The following is a 20,969-nucleotide window of genomic DNA, read 5'->3' on the forward strand; positions in this document are numbered from 1 at the left end:
ATCTCAGTTCAAAAAAGCAAACAGTTGTTTGAAAAAGCATCCAGAATGCTGTTAAAGTGCAAAAGTAATTGCTTATTATAAAACGTGATTAAAGCTTTATCTGTGAAGACAGCATCAACACAAATCTCACAATTATTACAAAGGCATTTTAAGCACGCTCACTTAAAAGTAAGTAGCACTGGGATCAATTGACTGTTCTTCAGAATAAGTGTGTTTAGAATTCTGATTCTAAACTATGATTCAATGTTAATTGATTTTTAAAGTAAAAGTTGACATCATACTATCTACCTATTTGTGGTGAGTTCAATCATTTTTCCTCACTGAATGTAAAACCTATGTTTTTCATTATTTCTGTAGCAGCAATCTGTGCAGTCTTCAGGCAACTTGTGGAAAAAATTAATACCAAGCTGTGCAACAAAGAACTATCCTACATGCTGTGAGAGCTAAAACCTACAGTAGGTCCTCTGAAGCTGTCTGTCAATTAAAAGCACTGATACCAATAAATATTTAAATAATACTATTATAGTAAGACCCATTCTTTGCTTTTGCTTTCATATTTAATGAAGGCTTATCTCCCCAGTGAGCTCTGCTAAAGGTGTGGTGTCTGTTATCAGCATGAAAGGGCTCAGGGACTGCATTAGGGTGTTCCTGCCATTGTCAAACAGGGCATTAAACTCTGTGGTGGCTGTTGCCTTTTTGTTTGGACTTATATGAATTTCCAACATAAAAATAAACCTAAAAAACCATTGCAGGACAGATTTTATGAGATAAATGCTCTATCCTCATGTCTCACTTACCAACTCTCTCTTCTAGATCTTCAGATGGAAGCAGAGCCATAATTGCTGCTGCTGCTGGAAGAGGCTATTTCTGTTTGTCTCACTAGCTACCATACTAGCTCCCATCATTCTGTTTTAGTTCATTGGGCAAAGGTGGCTGTAAGGAAGAAGCTCAAAGGAGGAGGAACTACGACTTTCATTGACAAAAGAGTTGATGCCATAGCTTAGTGATCAGACTCTGCTAGCATGGTGACACCTACGAACACAATCTGGTGTTGGATTGATACATGAAAATCTGTTTGATCAACTTGTTCCTGGAATATAGGTTCAACTGAGTGTGCATAATACATATGGAATTAAAGATCTAAGGAACTCCATGTGTTGTTGATTTATATTTTTCCATCTTCCTTAAGTGTTGGGGCTCATGAGAACTGGAGTCAAACATCAATTGAAGGGCTCAAGTTGTTCTTTCTCTCTATCCCCACTCCCACCCCTTAAAGCATGTAAAGCTATATATTGAGTAGCATCAGTAGCTTGCATATTGCAGAGGCAGACATTTGAACACTTTAATAAATAAATAATAGATATATATTAAAAGAGCTGGAGTAGGGGGGAAACAATGTAGCACATAGTACCATCCTGTGAAACTTCTGTCACTGAAGGGTGGTGATGCCCATATCATGAGTTTATTGTTTTTATTGATTTTTGTATTTTATTTGTTTGGTTGTTTAATTATGTCAGCTACCCAGAGTCACAAATGTGAGATGGGCAGCTACACAAATTGAATAAATAAATAAATAACACGAGCGAAGAGCAGGATTTATGCAACTGTGCCCAGAATAACAATTAACTTCATTCCATCAAAACTCAAAAGGAATTACTGTTCATCTTCTTTTTTCAATCTACATTATTCAATCCATTCATCTGCATGACCTGCCAAAGCTTTTTTTTACTAGAAGAGTCTTCTCCAATCTGATGCCCTCCATGCATTTTGGGCTGCAGTTCCCATAATCAATAACCAGCATGACCCATGTTGTTTAAGGCTAATGGGAACCATAGTTTAACATGTAGACTAAGTAGACTGGAGAAGGCTTTACTATATTCAAATGTAACAGAGGAAAAACCTTTGGGGTGGCTGTTATAAATTGAAACAAGATGTTTCTTGCTTATATACATATTGCTCCTATTATAGTTGTCAGCTGGTTACTTCAGGCAATAGGAAGAGAACATGTCACAGTAACTGGTTTTCTGGCTTTCATTAAATGATTATATGATAAATCATTTTGATTATATGGAGAAGAAATCATTTTTTCCTTTTGCCAGGATGCTTTGTTTGCATGGACTGTCTTGATAAACTCATGCAGGTGTTCCTCTATCTCAATACGGTATTAATAAAGGTTATAGGAAACAGGGGCTCTGTAGAAGAAATTTTAGGTACATACAGATACAAACTTGCAGGGGGAAGGTGTGCTGCACATGAAGAGGGGTGAGAACATAGTCTGAAAAATCATCATAATTATCTCCTACCATTTTAAGATATCATATTTATGGGTTGTAGTAAATTCCTCTGGGTTCCAGCAGCACAGTGTAAAATACGGTGATACAATCCTTTGAGCATAGCATAAATCAGACATCCTTAGCTCACCTGAGCAAAACTCAAATTTCATCCACTGCACTAACTGCGAAGCACTTAAACACTTTTCTAGTTGGGACTAAAGAGGACTTCTGTAATATAGAACACGCTTGAAGCCTAAGAACTATTTCACTTTGCCAGTACTCTGTTAAATAAATACACTCCAGATAATACTTCCACACCACACTAAGCTAGTGGAGATGCACTAGCTAAGATTCTACCAATCCTATCCAGCAAACTCCAAAGGTTGCTTTATCTACAAGGTAGGAATTGTATTTTAGATCCCTAAAGTTTAAACTGTGATTCTCCTATAGTATATGAACTTGCACACTTAAATTTGCCACATATTTTATATTAGACAGTATATTAGACAGAGGAAATTCCCATTTTTGTTTTACATAATTGTTACATACCTTGCTTCCCCCCCCTCCCCTTCTTCCTACACTGATATTAAAATTACTACTGAAATTCACATTTTTAAAACACCTCTAATCCTAATTCAGGCACCTTTTTCTGAAGAAAGGTTCCTAAGAATACAAAAAAAAACTTATTGTAATAATAATAAATATGTTGCTTCAATGTATATTTGTATCCTATTTACAACCATTCAACAGAAAGTGATTTCCCATTTTACCTGGAATGGCTGTGTATGCATGACACCATGGTTAGCTTAACCATCAAGGTCCATATGACACACTACACCAGGGTTTCTCAACCAGGGTTCTATGGAACCCTAGGGTTCTGCAAGAGGTCACCAGGGGTTCCCTGGGAGATCATGATTTATTTAAAAAATTATTTCAAATTTGGGCAACTTCACATTAAAGAGGTAAGTTTCATTCTTTTAGTTTAAGAACACTGTTAATGCATATATACAGCCCTACATGAAATGAATACAATATTTTTGTAACTTCTGGCTTATATTTGAGCCTGAATGTGCAGGGGTTCCCTGAGGCCTGAAAAATATTTCAAGGGTTCCTCCAGGGTCAAGAAGTTGAGAAAGGCTGCACCATACTCTAAACTAAACCACATGGGCTCAATTTGCACATGAAGCTAAGATGTGGTTGACTAGTTTATAGATCAATATATTAGAATCATAGAATTTTGGAGCTGGAAGATACCACAAAGATCATCTAATCCAATCCTGTGTTGTGTGAATGCAGCTGGTGTAGTTGCTTATAGTTATGAGGACCTTTTGATTCTAAGAACGCTCTATACAGCATGCTGGCTGGGGAATTCTGGGAGTTAAAGTTCACACATCTTGAAGTTGCTGAGGTTGAGAAACACTGCTCTAAAGCATCAGTCCACAACCAGATGTTTTCCAGATATGTTGGACTATAAGTTTCAGAATTTCTATCCAACATGCTGAATGAGGCATCATCTGAAATAAAAGGTTGGAAAAGGCTGCTAAGAATTTAGTATTACTGTTCTATTATATACACATACAAAAATGATCTTTGCTAACTGAATCAGGGAGTTCCATTATCTGCAGGAAAACAAACACCATTCCATAAACTGCATTACCTGCACTATATCTCAGATCAGAAGCTTAATCTGCATACTACTTAAAGAGTCCCTAGAGATGTTTCTTTTGTTATTTTGATTTCCCATGCTTATTTACTCAGAAAGAAGTCTCTAAGTTGAATGAGGTTTACTCTCAAACAGGAGCAGATACGATTGCAAAACACATTCATTTAGCCCATTATCTCACAGCTGTTGAATCATAATCCACTACTGGATAATAAATCATAATTTTAATGACTGTATAGGTCTGCAGCCTACAGCTGATGACAGCATCTAGCCAACCTTGCTTGAACCCCCCAAACTATGCAGAATCAGATTTAGTATTTGTACGGAAGACCATGAGGAAATCCCATGGCTGTAACCAGCCAGAACAATGAAAAAATATCATGGAAGAAGGCAATGGCAATCCCATTCCATAGTGCAGCCAAGAACATGACCTGGATTAGTGAATGTGGTCACCAAGATTTGATGCTGACTACAGGAAATCTTTACTTTTACCACACAGTACAGTGAAACTACTGGATTTCAGCCACACAAATCCAAGACATCACTAGATAGCAGCAAAGGGTTGGTGTTTTTGACATTTCTTTGATGCTGTTTAGTGATTGTCTGACTTCTGCAGTCCAGATCTTGTAGTCCTATCTTCAAGCCTCCAAAGAAGGGAGGGAATCAAATATACTGTAGATAAAATATAGTTCCTATTGCCCTTCCTGGCATTTCATTTCCTAAGATGTGATGTCACATCACTGCTATCCAGGTCGGCAGCTGTGGTCTTCTGTTGGGCAGACAGTACACTGTCACCCTGAGTTGCCCATGAGTCACTTATCCTGGTAGAAGACTGATCCATATGAAAAACATCAAATACTTTTGACAGGAAGCGCATGGATTCCTATCAATATATCTTTGATCCAAGTACTGCACATTAAACTCATAATATCTGATATGAAGTCCTGATTTTTATTTTGTAGCCCTTTGAGGGTTTATTACTGTTCATGATAAAATTATCTCATAGAAATATTTAAACTGGATTGTTCATATATTCATTTAATATATAGTGAAAAATATTTCTGCTGTATGATTTCACAGTAAGTTATGTACAGTACAAATATTTCTTTTTAAAAAGGCAAGTAAGAAGGAAAGTGTGAGGACTTACTATCTAGGAGGCTGCTGTTCTGTAATGTATAATGACTCAATTCTGCTTTATATTAAATTACAGCCGTCACATTCAAGTTAAAGTTGTACTAACTGACAAAGTAGGGTCAAAACAATTATATTTTCCAATACAAAATAAAAAATACAATATACAATATACAAAACGCTAACTCTTTTCTTTCTTGATGAAGACTGCAAAACATTTCAACTTTTCAGATTAAAAACAAAACCACAGGATTACAAATATACAAAACCTATTGGATTAAATAGGTTTTGCCTTCTAAAACTGACTTCCCCCTCCTCACACACAAAAAAGGTCATTGAATGCCTGATTGTCTCAGATATTTGCACTTAGTAGTGCAAACGAGTTAAGGAACCGTCTTGAATGACAGTGATCAAGTGAGGATGAAAACACGTGCGTGCGTGTATGTGTGCACGCATATGTGTCCCACCCTCCCCACTTCTAAATATGCTGGAATTACGCGTTGCTTTCCCTCCCGGTTTTTTGCAGCACGAGGCTATTTTGGTCTGTGAAATAGACCCTGATCTGGCATGAGAAACCAGCAGTAACCCCAAACACACCATTTTATTTCCATGGGATTCCTCTGGATTGTTGTAGCACTGCAAACAGGCGCCCGCTCCATGCCTCCGCTGTCAAGGACAAAAGGGATTTCAGGCGAGGGACTTCGGCAGGGCTGCGAGGAACAAAACCAGAAGGAAATTGCACTGACTTCATTAAGCACCTGAAGAAAATGGGCCAGCGAATGAAGGGCGCGAGGCTTAAGTGATCCAGAAGGACGAGAGCGAGGAGGACGGGGAGGAAGGGGAGGAAGAGCTAGAGAGCACTGCAGCAAATACACCTCTATCTATCCACACACGCCACTTACCACACGAATCGAAACCTCTGAGGAAAACCAGCTTAGAAAGGGAGGCGTCCTTTAGAAAGACGAGCTTAACAGTACGAGATGCAAGTGAAGCTCTGGCTGGTAGTCGTCTGGAGGACGCAGGCAAAGCTTAGGAGGCGAGATGCGAGACTCAACACACAGACACATACACACCCCACGGCAGCAGGGAAGTCTTTCCCCTGCCTACCAAACCTGTTGGCGACGATTCGCGGTGCGGCAGTGGCCAGATGTGGGGCGCAAGACAGCCCCTAGAGCACTGCAGCTAAGCGCAGGCAATCGGGTCCTCCATCTCCGGGACACACACGGAAGGTCCGCGGTAGGGCTCTCGCTTTGCCTCGCCGCCTTCCTGCGCTCGCGACTATTTGCCTAGGAGGCGCGCGCGCGCTCGTCTGTGTGGAGGGAGGGGATGGCGCGCGTCCGTGTGGAGGGGGAGAGGAGCTGGAGAGCGGGAAAAAGTGCCAGCATCAGGCTTCTTGCTCGGCCAGCCATTGCCAAGAGCCGGCAGGACAGTTAACCGAAGCCCTGGCAGCCCCACCCCCCGAGGCGATCAAGCCACGCGCACACCTTCCCCCGGCTGCGATCAGAAGACTCCTGAGACGCCGCTTTCCCGGCCTCCCGGGAAAGGCGGCGGCTCCCTTGGCGACGCAGGAGCTGCCCGCTGGCCCTGCTACCTGAGGATGGGACCCGTAGCCCCCAAGGTCCGAATGATTTGTACTCAGTAGCACTACTTCTCCTCCGGCGCTGCAGTCATCCCGGAGCCACGGAGAGGACAAGGTGTTAGTTACGGGGTGAAAAGCAGAATGACCGCGTTAAAATATCTTACGGAAAATAAATACATGTCTCACACTACGCATTTTTTTGCTGTGGAAATATAAAAGTTCTGCAATCGCATCACAACCAGAAATCCACTGTCATAACAAACTGCATCTTTCAGCCCTGATGCTGGCTGGCTGTATGTATGTATGTACGTATGTATTTCCAGTTAAATTCATCTGGAAAGCCTGGATTTGGTATAATACTTATTTTGTATAGCATGGGGACTAAAATGACAATATGAATCACATGTCTGCATGCAAAATGAAATTAATTTTACTGGAGAAATAAAAGTGTATAAATCTTCGGTCCATCTCATGGACGGAAGTACATCAGTACCATTAAAAGAAATCTTGACCAATTTTTTTTTAAGTTCTCTTATCTGATACTTAAAAAGCATATAACTATATCTCGAATCTTGCTTCTCAAATGTCTGCTAAAAGGTTAGTGTTTCAGATTCCATAATATATTTTCATAATATAGTAGCATGTTTTAGTCACTTAGAAAAACAGACTTAATGATACTGGCAAAAGTATCTGGATTTAAATCTAAAACAGAATCTTTTGACACATGAAAAATATTAGTTTCCATATTGCTGCAGGTGCAATTCCTAAAATAGTGATTCATCTATTTCAAAGGCTAATGCAATAATTTTTCAACCAGAGGTCTGACGCTTAAGATAATATATTTGTAATATTTCAGTAAAAAACCAGAATTATTCTCACATACAAAGGTGATTAGAATATTTACAGAAGCTATAAATGAATGCCTGCAGGAAAAAGCTGAGATAGATATTCATAATATACATACACACACACATGCATGAAAACACATTCAGTTTGTATTCTGCAAGGATATACACATATTCTTGGCCTTTGCTAGAATCAATTTGCTTGCTTTGTGTTGGATTACTGGTCGTTACGTGGTAATTCAGTTAAATGCATCACTGCAAGATTTCAGGGTAAAGGTTAATACGAATTACACTGATTTAGATGAACAGAGCTCAAGCTCTCTCAGATGGTTGTAATGTAGAGATGGAAGGTCTACGGCACTGTTGAACATTTACAGAAACTTTCATAAGTATAAATCTACTGAGGGTAGTGTTTCCACTCCTCATAGGTGATAGATAGGACATGTGGGAAAGCCTACGATGAATCCTGTCTAAACCAGATTGCTGATCAATCACTGCTTGGTTTTGTTTTGCTTTTGTTTTCCATATTAGCACTCCTAGAAAAAGTACTGGATGCAAACATTACAATACCTAATAAACCCTAATTTAAGTATCTGTGCCTCTTCTAATCCATTGTGTTTGTTCAGACATGCTGCGATTGCTGGAACCCTTTTGATGTATTTGAGTTCAACAATTTCTCACTTGAAGATGCTGTTAAAGTCCCACTTTTCCAAAACAGTCGCTTTGAGGTCTGCTATGAGTGAACTAGGAGGTTGAAAGCTCTGACATTATTTTGTCCTTGGTTTGAGTCCTGATATCAAACTTGTGTTCGTTAATTCTTTTGTGCAAAGTTTGTCCTACATATGATCCATTCCTGGCAGATGATTGCAAATGTCACAGAAGCTTTTAATAAAATTTGTTAGTTGGAAAAGGTGTTAGCAGGCTCTTGATAGAAATAATCCACTAAGAAAAAATAATGAATCAATGCCACAATGTCATTTCATAAATAGTGCTATCTGGAGTTTCCTATACAGTAGAATTCTTATGCCACACAAATCATGGGCAAATGCATAATTTATTGTAGATTGTTCGTGGTATCTGCATGTATATGGATCAGAACCAAGTTAAGGAAGATCCTGTACAAACTATATACAGATGTAATATCTCCATGGCCTGCATGTATGTAAGTACATCCTGCAGAATATGATAATGTGTGAATGCTGTAAATATGGTATAGGCTCATTCCTTTGTAGTAGACTTTGTAGTAATAATCTTTTTAAAAGTTGCAACATCTAATTTAAATCTGCTACCTTGTCAATCTTAACTACATAGATGCATTTTAAAGTAGAAGGCAGGAGATTTTTCCCCCAGACTTGTGATAAATTGGCAATTTCAAATAATTAAGAAATTGCAAATAAAATTATTTTGCTCAGTCATTATTTATGGAATGTCGGTGTGCCTGAGGTTAACCACTAATGGATTCCTCACATCTAAAAAGACCTGTAACAGTGATAGTTCCCAAAACTATATTAAGATGTCTTAGAAGACATCTAGCTACCTGTACCAGTGCATTCTAGACCAGTTGTAGTTCAAGGGCAGCCTTATATAGAGCACATTGCAGTAGTCCAACCAGGAAGTACCCAAGGCATGAGAGCTCACGGGCAGGGCCTCCCAATCCAGGAACTAAAACTCACAGCCATTCAGTCTTGCTTGGATTGATCTAAAGCCCGTTCTTCCCCATGCAGACCTCTACAGCTTCCAAGCACCAGGAAAGAACCTTGACAACATTAATTGATGTACATTCTGATATTGCCACCACAGAGGGAAGAATGATCCAGCATGATTATGACATTTCCAATAGTTTTTTGTGCAGGCCATGTTTTTCCCTGTGAAACTCCGTGGAAGCGAAAGTTGAAGAAGCAGGATAGAAAGAGTATTGATGCTTTTGAACTTTGGTGTCCTGAAAATACTATGGATAGCCAAGAAAACAAACAAAATGGATCATTGCACAAATCTGGGGTGATTTGTACAATGATCCATTTTGTTGGTTTTCTTGGTTCACTTGAGGCACAAATGGCCAGGCTCAAATTATCATACTTGGGACACATTATATGACGACCTAGTTTTCAGAGAAGTCTCTGATGCTGGGAAAGGTATAAGGAAAGAGAAGAGGATGACAAGCAGCAGGGTGGATGGACACAATTACAGCAGCAGTGGGTGCACTGTTGCAAGATCCAAAGGATCAGGTTCAGGACAGATCATCCTGGAGAAAATCTGCGTGGTTGGTAAGAGTCAACACCAGCTTGATGGCACATAATCAAGCATCCATTTTGACAGTCAACACTAGAGTAATATACTAATAAAAAAAGCTTATACCAGTTACTCTGAGTGTTAATATTCAGAGTAAATTTAATATTTACCTTTCATTGATGCATGACACTTCTGGGAACCTCTCATTTGTATTATTGAAACACAATTTATATGGGACTGTTTTTGAAGATGCTACAAAAATCATAACTGGTTCAGAATGCTGCTGTTAAAATCAGTCAGCATACAATACCCATCTTGAAAGCACTACATTGGTTGCTACATCAAAGCACTAATTGGCTTGGCCCAGATATCTGAAGGTACAAGTGTCTGTTCAAGTATTAATTTGCTCTATATCTCATCTTATCCCAGGCTCACACATAGCATTCTCAAACAATTTGGAGTAGGTTTGCTGCCTTTTATGTGTGGCAGATTTTTCTACCCATCTTGATAAGTGTTGTAGTTTATGGTGCCTGTTTCTGATTGACCTACCTGAATTGATTGGCTGTATTGTTTCGTCTTAGATTGTTCCTGCCTGTTGTGTTGGGTCTCGCTTATCTATGTGTTGTTTTCTGGGTGTATGATAAGGGAAGATGTGTCCTGGCCTGTTTGCTTCCTTCTTGGCCTTTGCTTGCTTTTTTTGAATAGTTTATAACCAAGTTTATCTCTATGTGTCTGTTGATGGCTGGTTTATCAGAATGCCAGACCTCTAGGAATTCTCTTGCATTAACCATCTGTGGTTAGGTAGTTCAGTCAGAAACTATACCAGAATTTCATGCTGTTTTAATAATAAATTGATCAATTTATTTGTATACAAAGTAAATTAGAAAATAAAGTTATACAGCTTAGCTATATGTTTTCTTTCATTATACAAATCCTACGAAGTGCTTGTAAACAGGACAGGCATTCCTTCTAATCCATGAAGCCTTTCCAAATTTGATTCAGCTTCATTAGAGAGTAAGGAGTTGCTCCTGAACTGGATGGGTTAGCCTACTAGGGTCAAATCAGGCACAGATCCATTCTACAAGCATCTTAGGATCTAAGCCAGTATAAAGGCTATTTAAGGAGGATTAAAGTAAGAAAATCAAAGAGGCCATTAATGGTTTTTCTGCTTAATTTTATTTACATTATTGAATCTCTAAAATCAAGTGAAAGCTGCATGTTTTCTAAGTATATAGAAAATAAGCTCAAATATTGGCTGGGTGAAGACTGAACAATTGCATATGAAAGCTGTTTCCCCACAGCACAGCAACCAATACAAACAGAAAAAAGTCCTGACTGAGCAAAGGGAATCAGCATTTCCATTTTTTTTCAATAAATGGATTCTTTTCCTTTATTATAAATTCCATCAAATATTCATTAAATATGAATGTCAGCCTTTTCACTGTCCAGATAATTCTATGAGACTCAGAATGACAAAATGAGAGTCACTTTCACCTACTTTGCATTGTGAGATACCTTATTGAGGCTGAAGATGCTTTAGTTAACATTCATTAAAGGTAACAATTTTTTCAACAAGATCAAAGGTATTATTTTTATTCTTTAGTCCTCAGTCTTGTATATTCATGGATATTTATGTTTCTCAAACCTTATGATACTTCACCTTGACCCTTCTTCCAACCTTATTGCACCCAAGTTGTAGTATACTTTTGCCATATTATTTCTCCCTCTAAATTCTGTCTCCCAAGAATTAATTCTACTCCTGGAACAATTACTTTCTTTCAACAAGGATTTGAACTCTATTTAGTAATAGACACATCACAAGCCTTAATTCCTTTTATCTCTCATTTTACCACAACGGTGGTTACTTGGTTTTAAGGGAACTGCATACTTCTACCCATTCAGCTTTCGTATCTTCTAAGTGTTGATTCCCTGACAGATTTTGCTCTCTGGCACCCGCTATAACATATGTTTGTGTATCTAAGCCAACACATATCTGCAATGTGTCATGATGCAGTGCTATCTTGTATGGTCACTTCCCATAGTGCTACTGATTTTGCCACCGTTCTAGGTGTCTGAAGTCTTCCATTTACATCAAGTATTGTCTTACTATGCATATCTGACAGTCCTCTTTCCTTGTGAGGTTTATGGGAGCTAGTCCCAGTTCCTGCTCACCTAGCAGTTCGAAAACATGCAAATGTGAGTAGATCAATAGGTACCGCTTCGGCGGGAAGGTAACGGCGTTCCGTGTCGTCATGCTGGCCACATGACCCGGAAGTGTCTACGGACAACGCCGGCTCTAAGGCTTAGAAACGGAGATGAGCACCGCCCCCTAGAGTCGGACACGACTGGACTTTACGTCAAGGGAAACCTTTACCTTTACCTTTACCTTTAGAGGCTCAGAAGGTACCTTCCCTGCTTGTATTCAGAAATATTGTAAAAAGCTTTCTTTTTCATTAAGCTTTTGGCTCCTGTTGATCACTGTATGGACTTTATTGTATAAATGCCTATACATAATTTTTACATTTATTTTATTTTGGTCATAGACCAGCATAAAACTAATTGCATAACAGTCACTTTAAAATAGAAGTAAAAATAAAAAATCATAATAGAATAAAATAAGGTAAAAATAAAATTATTAAGGTAAAGGTATAAAGTACAGGAATTAAAGCCTGGGAAAGATCTATAAAATTACAATCAATTTTACATTCAATAATATGAATGCTATAATTAACTAGGATAACTATAAAAAGACATAAGTAGTGCTAGGATTTGTAAAACACTACAAGGATGTAAAGCTATGCTAAGTTATATTGGGTCTAATACTTGCTGAAGCCCTGCTAGGGTTTGTTGGGATTATGACAATTATGATCCAACCAACTACATCAAAGAAATATCAAAATAAAACATAGAATGGTATAGGTATATTTAAAAGGGAAAAAAGGGGGGGGGATAAGTACATATATTTGTTTCATTCTTAAATACTATTATTTTATTACTTGTATTATTTTTCATTTGTTTTTTGTTGTATGCTACCCAGAGTCAAAAAATTAGGGTGGTTAACAATATAGTAAATAAATAAAATAAATAAAATTTCCATACTTCAGTGTAGATAATATTTCCATATTATATTTTCATATTATCTATCCCCAAAGTTAGAAGATTTTTACTGATTATTGAATAGTTGCAATTTCCCCTTTGGTTGGCCATATGATAATAAAGAAACTTGAATGGAACTGCTGATTAGTTTACACTGGTAAAAGTTCAGAAAGTTTCTGTGGGTATTTTCAATGAAATGGTTCCTAGCAATAACAGTAAAGCAACTCTTTCATCTTTCATTCTTATTTTAATAGGAATTAAAATGATGAAAGAAGCAGTTGGGGGAGAAAGCAAGGGTGACAAGTGGAACCAAAGGATGATTCTTTTTAATCTTATAAAAATATTATAATAAAAACTTATGAATAAATAAAAGCAATACCATTCTTAGTCTCTATGATCCCCTGTCAAAAAAGAAGTTGTACACTATATTTTTAGAAGCAAATTAAAGAGAATTCAAAAAGCCATAAAATAGTAGTAATAGAGGAAATTACTCCAACATTTGTTGGGAGATTCACTCTGCCAAGTGTGTTGTTTCATGAAATCCCTTTCTCCTATATAGGATGATTGTTTATGTGCCATCAAGTTGAGGTCAATGCTTATCAACCTCAAAGATAGATTTTATCCAGGAGGATCTGTCCTCAACCTGGTCCTTCAGGTTTTCCAATAGTTCACCCACTGCCACTTAATTGAGTCCATCCACCTTGCCCTACTTAGGATAGAAAAACACATAAGAGGTTGAATTAGGTATGGTGTGCAAATTTGGATTTAAATAAGCACTTGACTATCTCTGCTATTGATATGTAGAAAGGTTCTTAGAATAACCTTATATCATTTTTTGATGAGGAAATGGATTGTGGGAACTCTATAGACATATTATAACTTAATTTCAGGAAAGTATTTGACAAATTACCCAGTGAAATTCTGATAGCAAGCAAGTAGTGTGGGTTGGATGGCATAACAGTGAGATGAATATGTGACTGGCTTAAAAATCAGAGTGTTGATAAACCATTCTCATTAAACTGGGACATTATAAGATTCAATCTTGAGCCCTGCATTCTTCAATATTTTTATTATTGACTTGAATCCTCAGCATCTTTACACAAAATTGGGTGGGATAGTTAATAATTAAACTAATCAAAGACTGAAATAAATTTTAAAATGATCTTGATAGGTAAGAGAAATGGGCCAAAATATCAGAATGAAATGCATAGTTATGCACTTAAGAAACAGAAATTAAGTGCTTAGGTGTGAAATGGGAATTCTGGACATTGCAATGTCTTTGAAAAAGATCTTGTTTGAGCCTTCCCTCAACAAACTGGACTGGAAACAGGCATAATAGGTATTCAAGGACACAAAAATTTCTGATAATGTAGATTTAGCACAGCAAAGTCAGTTAAGCCATTATAGAAAAATTCCAATGACTTTTAGTAGTAAAGGACTACATAAATAGCAGTATAGCAGGAAACAATTATTACATTTTATTTTGCATTGGTAAGACCCCAATTGTGCTCAGATTTATACACACTAGAAGAATTTCAAGGAAGGCAATAAAGATGATCAATGGTCTAGGAGTTATATCCTAGGAATAGTGCTTGAAAGAACTGGGAATATTTAGTCTTGAGAAGAGAAGGGGGAAATATGATAACTATAGTGTGTCAGAAGGAAAATGCAGCATTGGCAATGTGTGATTTTCTACAGCATTACCTTGATGATTTAGCAGCTAGATATGAAAAGGAGGAAGCACGAGGAGGACTGAAGAACAATCCCTAAATGGGAGAATGGGAGGAAAATAAAAAGTGGAAGTTTGGGAGAAGAGGATGAAATAAGCTGAAACTCTGAAGGTGACTGCTGGAGCTAGCTATTGGTAATCCTGCCTAGAGGATTTACAAGGGGACTGGCCAGTAAGAACAAAGGTGGTACATTCCAGAAACTCTTCCCAGTTGAGCAGATGGCTTCTCATTAGGACTGGGCAAAAAGGGGGAAAAGGTTGTAAAAAGCCTTGATTTATAGGCTTACTTCCAATATTGTTTTCCCTCCTGTAGTATGGAAGGGAAATTAATTTCTGTTAATTTTGTCCTTTAGAACTGAGAATAATAAACTCTACTAATTACTGGAGGCAAGTATTTGTAAAAGTACCAGTTAAATAAAGAAAAGAGACAAGATGCCCTCATTCCTGTACCATGAGGTATAAAGAGGAAAGAATATTGACCACAGAGTTCTTATAACTCTTGCACTTTTTATTCTCTTTTCTTTCTTTAAATTTAGTTTGTATTAGTTTACTATTGTAATCAAGATCATATATATATATATATATATATATATATATATATATATATATATATATGAATACAGTAAATTTACTTTTCATATATCATATGTATCATACATATATACATACATATATGAATATAGTCCTTTTAAAATGATCTTGATAGGTAAGAGAAATGGGCCAAAATATCAGAATGAAATGCATAGTTATGCACTTAAGACACAGAAATTAAGTGGTTGGGTATAAAATGGGAGTTCTGGACATTGCAATGATGTCTTTGAAAATGATCTTGTTTAGCCTTCCCTCAACAAACTGGACTGGAAACAGGCATAATAGGAATTCAAGGACACAAAAATTTCTGATAATGTAGATTTAGCACAGCAAAGTCAATTAAGCCATTATAGAAGAATTCCAATGACAATAGCATGCTTCAGCTGGCAATAGCATGCTTCAGCTGAAAGGATGTCACACAGAAGAAGGTCAAGACTGATTTTCTATCATTGCAAAATGGAGCTATACAATAATGGATGTATATTACAGGAAGGCAGATTCCAATTAATATTAGAAAGAACTCCTAATATTAAGAGGAGTTTGACAATGGAACCAATTATCCATAGAGGTGGTGGCCTCCCCTTTCCTGCATGCATTCAAGTGTAGGTGAACAGCCAACTATCATAGAAAATTTAATTTGGATTCCTGCATGGAACAAGAAAAGGGGCTTGATAAGCTAACAATTAGCCATTTATTTGTAATTAAAACATTTACCTCTTGAAGTTTTTACACTTACCTTTATGTGGTTATGTCATGTTTCCATTAGTTGTTCCAATAGCAATAATATGCTAACAGACTGAATACTATGAACATCAAACTCAGAACAGATCTCAACAGATCTTAGGGCCTTCAGAAAACTTATCAGGTAAGAAGGAATCTGTGCATAGATTTTTATCCCTTTCTGTCTTTTAAGACAGAAAATACCAGTTTTTCAATATCTGAAATCCATGTTTCCTGATGTATCATGATGCTCAGTGAGAATCTTAGTCTTCTAACAGAATATGTATAGTTCAATGCTATTTGAAATGTGGTTCCTTTCTGTTCAGGATAATTGTTTCTCTGAATGAAAATCCATGAATAAAAGAAGCTTGGTATGAACAAGTGTCTGTTTAGAATCAGTTATTCTTCTATTGCAGTGGGCTGCATGTTAACATTTTATAGTATTCTCCAATCACACATACAAATACAAGATACATAACCTTACAGTACACTCTACTGATGCATACAAATTTCAAATTTCATTTGAATATCCTGTCTTAAAAGCAGTTTGTTGCAAAGCCCAACAACCAAGAATTTATGGCAGAATTCTGAGAGAAAAATGCTCCTAGAAAAGCATTTTTATCTCTTTTCTCCATTATACAGTGCCTTGATCAGGGATATCTGGCCTTCTTGGCTATTCTTCCCAAATCATGAAGCTCTTCCTGCTTGATAACTTCATTCCTCATTACTCCCCCTTGTTTTTCATTTCTCTTTGATACTGACAATACCTCAAAATTATGTTAACATTGTCCATTCCTTGCAAAACTCTCATATTTTCAGTAATGATCACCCCACAATTTATTTGGGCAATTTTCATGTAGGATGCAATTTAGGAAGTGGCTCTGATCAATGATGTGCAATCTTCTGTAGAACAAAGACCACACTTGTCCTTTAGAGGCATGTTAGGAATGGTACTCTAAACAATAGATGGTAGGACAAAAGGTCAATTTGATTTAATTAAAATTTAGTTCAATTAAGTACCACTAATTACGTCTTGTTATTTAATAATTTTCTCCTTTTGTCATATTAAAAATACAATTTTCTGTTAATTTTTGGAGAGAGTCAGGAGACCATGACCAAAATTTTAAAGAGTCATATATGAAGCATCAGATTGTGTACTTACTCTATATATTTTAAACCAAGATCTCCAATGTCAAAACGAAAGGTACGATCCCTTTCCCCAAATCCTTTTACCTGTGCAGTTTTCATTAAGTGGATCCTGACTGCTGCTGTCACTGCAAGAAGGCACTGGAGTGACAGAAAGTGAAGCTGGGCAGGATGAAGGAGCAGATAAATTGGTCTGTGGGACGTAATATTGACATGTTCCAGCATCTTCATAGAAAGAAAAGGGGAGAGGATGGTAAGTTTGAGAGCAGGGATTTTTCCAGTGAGAAAGTCCAATTGAGAACTGGCCAGAAGCATCAAAACCTGAAAATAAGCAAGGTATGCATTAATATGGGAAAAGCCTTATTGGGTAGACAAGGCCCATTCAATACAACATTCTCTTTGAAAGCACTAAGCAGGTTTGGGTTTTTTTTTAGGAAAACAAGAATAGGAAAGAATCTACCACTCTCTGCTGTTTATTCCCCAGATATTCAGAGGTACACTGTTTCTACACATGTAGGCTCTATCAACCCATAATTCTTAAATATTACTATCACCTTGATTTTAGCAGAGGATCACACCTTTTGTTTTTCTACATCTATTAAATACACTATGCATTTTTCTACTGAATATGCTATCACTTCCTCAGAAATTAATGTTAGGATTAGAAAAAGCTTGTCATTTCTTTCAAAGGAAAATAATACTGAAGATTTATATTCTGCTTCATTCAAATATCTGAAAACCAGGAATCAGTTGTGTTAAGCAAGTACTCTCTCTTTGAACAGAACAAAACAAAAACTGCATTAAATCAGCTTTGTTTTTATTTCTAGCAGCAACCAGGTGTTCCACCATCAAACAGTATCATTAGATACTAAAAGATGATAAATCTTGATGAAAAGGTAGGTAATAGGTTATCTTTTGGTCTTATCTAAAATTGTTTATTTGCCTGTGGAACAGGCCCTAGTGGGTATGTCCTCTTTTCTTCTATCACCTCCAGATTTGCTCCAGGGGTAGAGGAGAGGAAGGAAACTCTTGCTGAGCAGAAATCTGCACATGACATTAAATATAGCCTGGAGCATCTTTATATTTATGCCTAAGAACTGAAAACATGCATGCAGGATTTTTTTATGCCAGTCGTCATGCTGACAATAATTCAGTTTAAACCAGTCATGAAAACTCAATTTACTGCAAAGCAATTTCAGAATGTATGAACTCATAGCCAACTTATGCAAACGTGTGCAGACTCTAAGAAATAATAGAGCACTGTTTCCTAATACTTTGAAGATTAGGTTTTGGAATTCCCTTTCAAATATGTAACTAAGTTCTCTTAACAGCTCTTCAAGTTAGTTATAATAATAGTTTTACCTCTAATCATGTCACTATCACCAAAATAAATCTTTAGTACATTATAGAAACTTGGTTATTTGGCTCCTATAGTGCAAACACAGGAGTAGCTATCATTAAAATTATAAAATGAACAGAATAAAACTCTTTATTAAAGAGAAAATAGGTCAAGATGATTTAAGCATCCAATTCTTAAAGACCCGAGGCTTATTTATAAAATCTTGATTGGATTTTCTTTATCGTAGTCAAATAGTCGCCATCACAAACCGCTATTATAAAGCAACCTTCTGCCTCAGGTTCTTCTAGAAGCTATTTCTTCAGAATGGTTCATTTTAAGAACTGTCTGCTAATGTTCTCTGGATTCCTACTGTTCTCCCCAACCATCTAAAGTCTCATGCTTTCTTTCTTAAGAGTATTTTTATATAAACCTGGAATGCTTGCTCGTTCTTGAAATTAGTTCTTTTGGATATTTTATCAATTGACAGGCTTTTGCTGGTTTTCTAGCCAGAGCCTATGATCAAGTATGCCTCATTTTTTGTCTGATTCCTCACTTACAGGTATTGGTTATAAGGCATTTGACCAATGGTGCCAAAGGTCTTAAACATGGCATTAAACCACTGAATTTCCACAGTATTATGAGAAGAGACTTCCAAATCTCCACAAAGGTCTACATGGGCTGTTTGAGCGAAGGATTATCTATTGCTGGTCTACACAAACCATATTACCAGTCAGAATTGTTGATCACATGATCGATCTGAATTGTAATGTGTTATGTGTGTGGCCCCTGCCTAAACCCAGAATCTCTTATCCAACTAATCAGTGACCTTCTCTGAGCTACAGTCAGCCTCTCATAACAATCCTAACTATAAGAATTGTAACCATTTTATGCTTAATACAGTAAATCAAATCCAAGCTTCAGAAGAAAGGTCACAGTGTAACAACTCTCTAATGTCATTTATCTGTTTATGTTCTTTATTCCATCTTTACAGAATATAAACATATTTTTTTTGTCACAAAGCCTTTGTGTAAAATTGTCACAACGTCCACTGCAAATCAATGGAATCACAAGTGTCAAAGTTAATTTTTCTGTAAACTAAAGGGAAAACAAAGTGTATCCAGTTTCTTACCAACTGTAATTTGGCTGATGCAACTGTGGTAGCTGGTTCCAACAGAAAGACTGCTGCTGCCATGAGAAATGTCATTATCTAAAATAAAAATGCAGGAGAATATATAGATGTGTGGGTGTGGGTATGTATACACACACATACACACACACATAAACACACACAAAATGGTTGTAACTAAAACTTTGTGAATATTTAAGTCTTAAACTTTCCTCCAAATCCTCTTTGGGCTGGACATTTAGATGCTACAATAAAGGGGAAATGCATATATGTAATGTAAATGCACATGTGCAAATATATATTTTCTGTAGTTTATATAGTTCATCTCAGCGTAGTGGGGTACTCTGTTCTATACCAGCTCTTTAAAAAGAAGATCTTTGCGCAGTAGGATCAACAGCCATCCTAATGTGCCTTCGTATGCTTACATGCATATTTCCTTCCTTAAGTAATGAAATTATGATGTTGACATTCCAACTTAGATGGTGTGTGTATGGATGTGCTTGGATGCCTGCTATCTGCTTCGGTAGGAAGATTCTGATTTGGACTAATGCACTTCAGTAATTTCTGTAATAAATTATACTGCAGAGTAATTTGTTCAGAAATCTATTTGTGAAAAGGAAATACTTTAAAATGTAGGGATCATACTCAGCCTCTGCTGTAATTAGTAGCTCTTTGTTTTTCTACTAGTGAGAATCTTGTCTTAAATAGCATCCTATGGATATAGCACTCATACATAGTATGCCAATATTTATATTCAGCAAGAGAAACAATAATTAATAAAACAATTGATAAAACCTTGATCTATGGAAATGCTACTCTTCCCTTACTATGCAATGTGTATGCATACTTTCCAATTATTCCAACTGATCTCTGACAATATGTTTAGTCTGGAATTAGTGGCACTAATGTTTATAAATTAGTGTTTTTGACTTGGGGGGGTAGGAATATGCCTTCTTTGCAAATAAAAGATCAAGTGACATCCCAATGTTTTAAACAGCAGCACAGATAAAATGTGATAGAAATTTGTTCCAAATATTAAGATGAACTTTTAACAGTGTTAAAAGAGAGACCAAAACAGCAGCATGATCCCCAAACATACATTTGCAAAGCATACATATGTGTGTTTATTCAGAAATAAATTCAATTGCACCCAAAACTACTTACTTCTGTGTTAATGTGTATAAAAATTTAATTTTATACATTTATAAAAATGTATAAAAAGTCCAAATTATCCTTTCTGGAATGCTCACGCTCAGTTCTAGCATTTCATTGCATTTGAACCCAAAACTCTGTAAGAAGAATTGTCTTAAAAATACAATGAAGTCTTTCCTGTTCAGTCAACAGAAGCAAGTCTATCTTAGCCATTGAATGGCTGTGCTCACACAACATGCCTTTCTCATGGTTAACAAGTTATTTATTTAATCCACTATTTTAACCAAATTTTCTGTGGTCGCTCTACACAGTGAATTCATAGTAAACTGGGTACATAAACATGTTAGGCT

At 36.8% G+C, this 20,969-nt stretch overlaps 1 protein-coding gene across 1 annotated transcript in view; it reads right to left on the reverse strand.

Moving 5' to 3' along the window:
- The window catches only part of ANO4 (anoctamin 4), a 97,091-nt gene that overhangs the window by 75,730 nt on the left and 392 nt on the right, over positions 1-20,969 (reverse strand). The window contains exons 2-3 of the mRNA XM_063308111.1: positions 19,471-19,548; positions 17,090-17,323 (exon numbers count right to left, since the gene is read on the reverse strand). Of these exons, the coding sequence (XP_063164181.1) occupies positions 17,090-17,323; positions 19,471-19,548 (312 nt within the window). The remainder of the gene's footprint in view (positions 1-17,089; positions 17,324-19,470; positions 19,549-20,969) is intronic.

This window comes from Candoia aspera, chromosome 7 (genome assembly GCF_035149785.1).
Source record: "Candoia aspera isolate rCanAsp1 chromosome 7, rCanAsp1.hap2, whole genome shotgun sequence".
NCBI classification, from domain to species: domain Eukaryota; kingdom Metazoa; phylum Chordata; class Lepidosauria; order Squamata; family Boidae; genus Candoia; species Candoia aspera.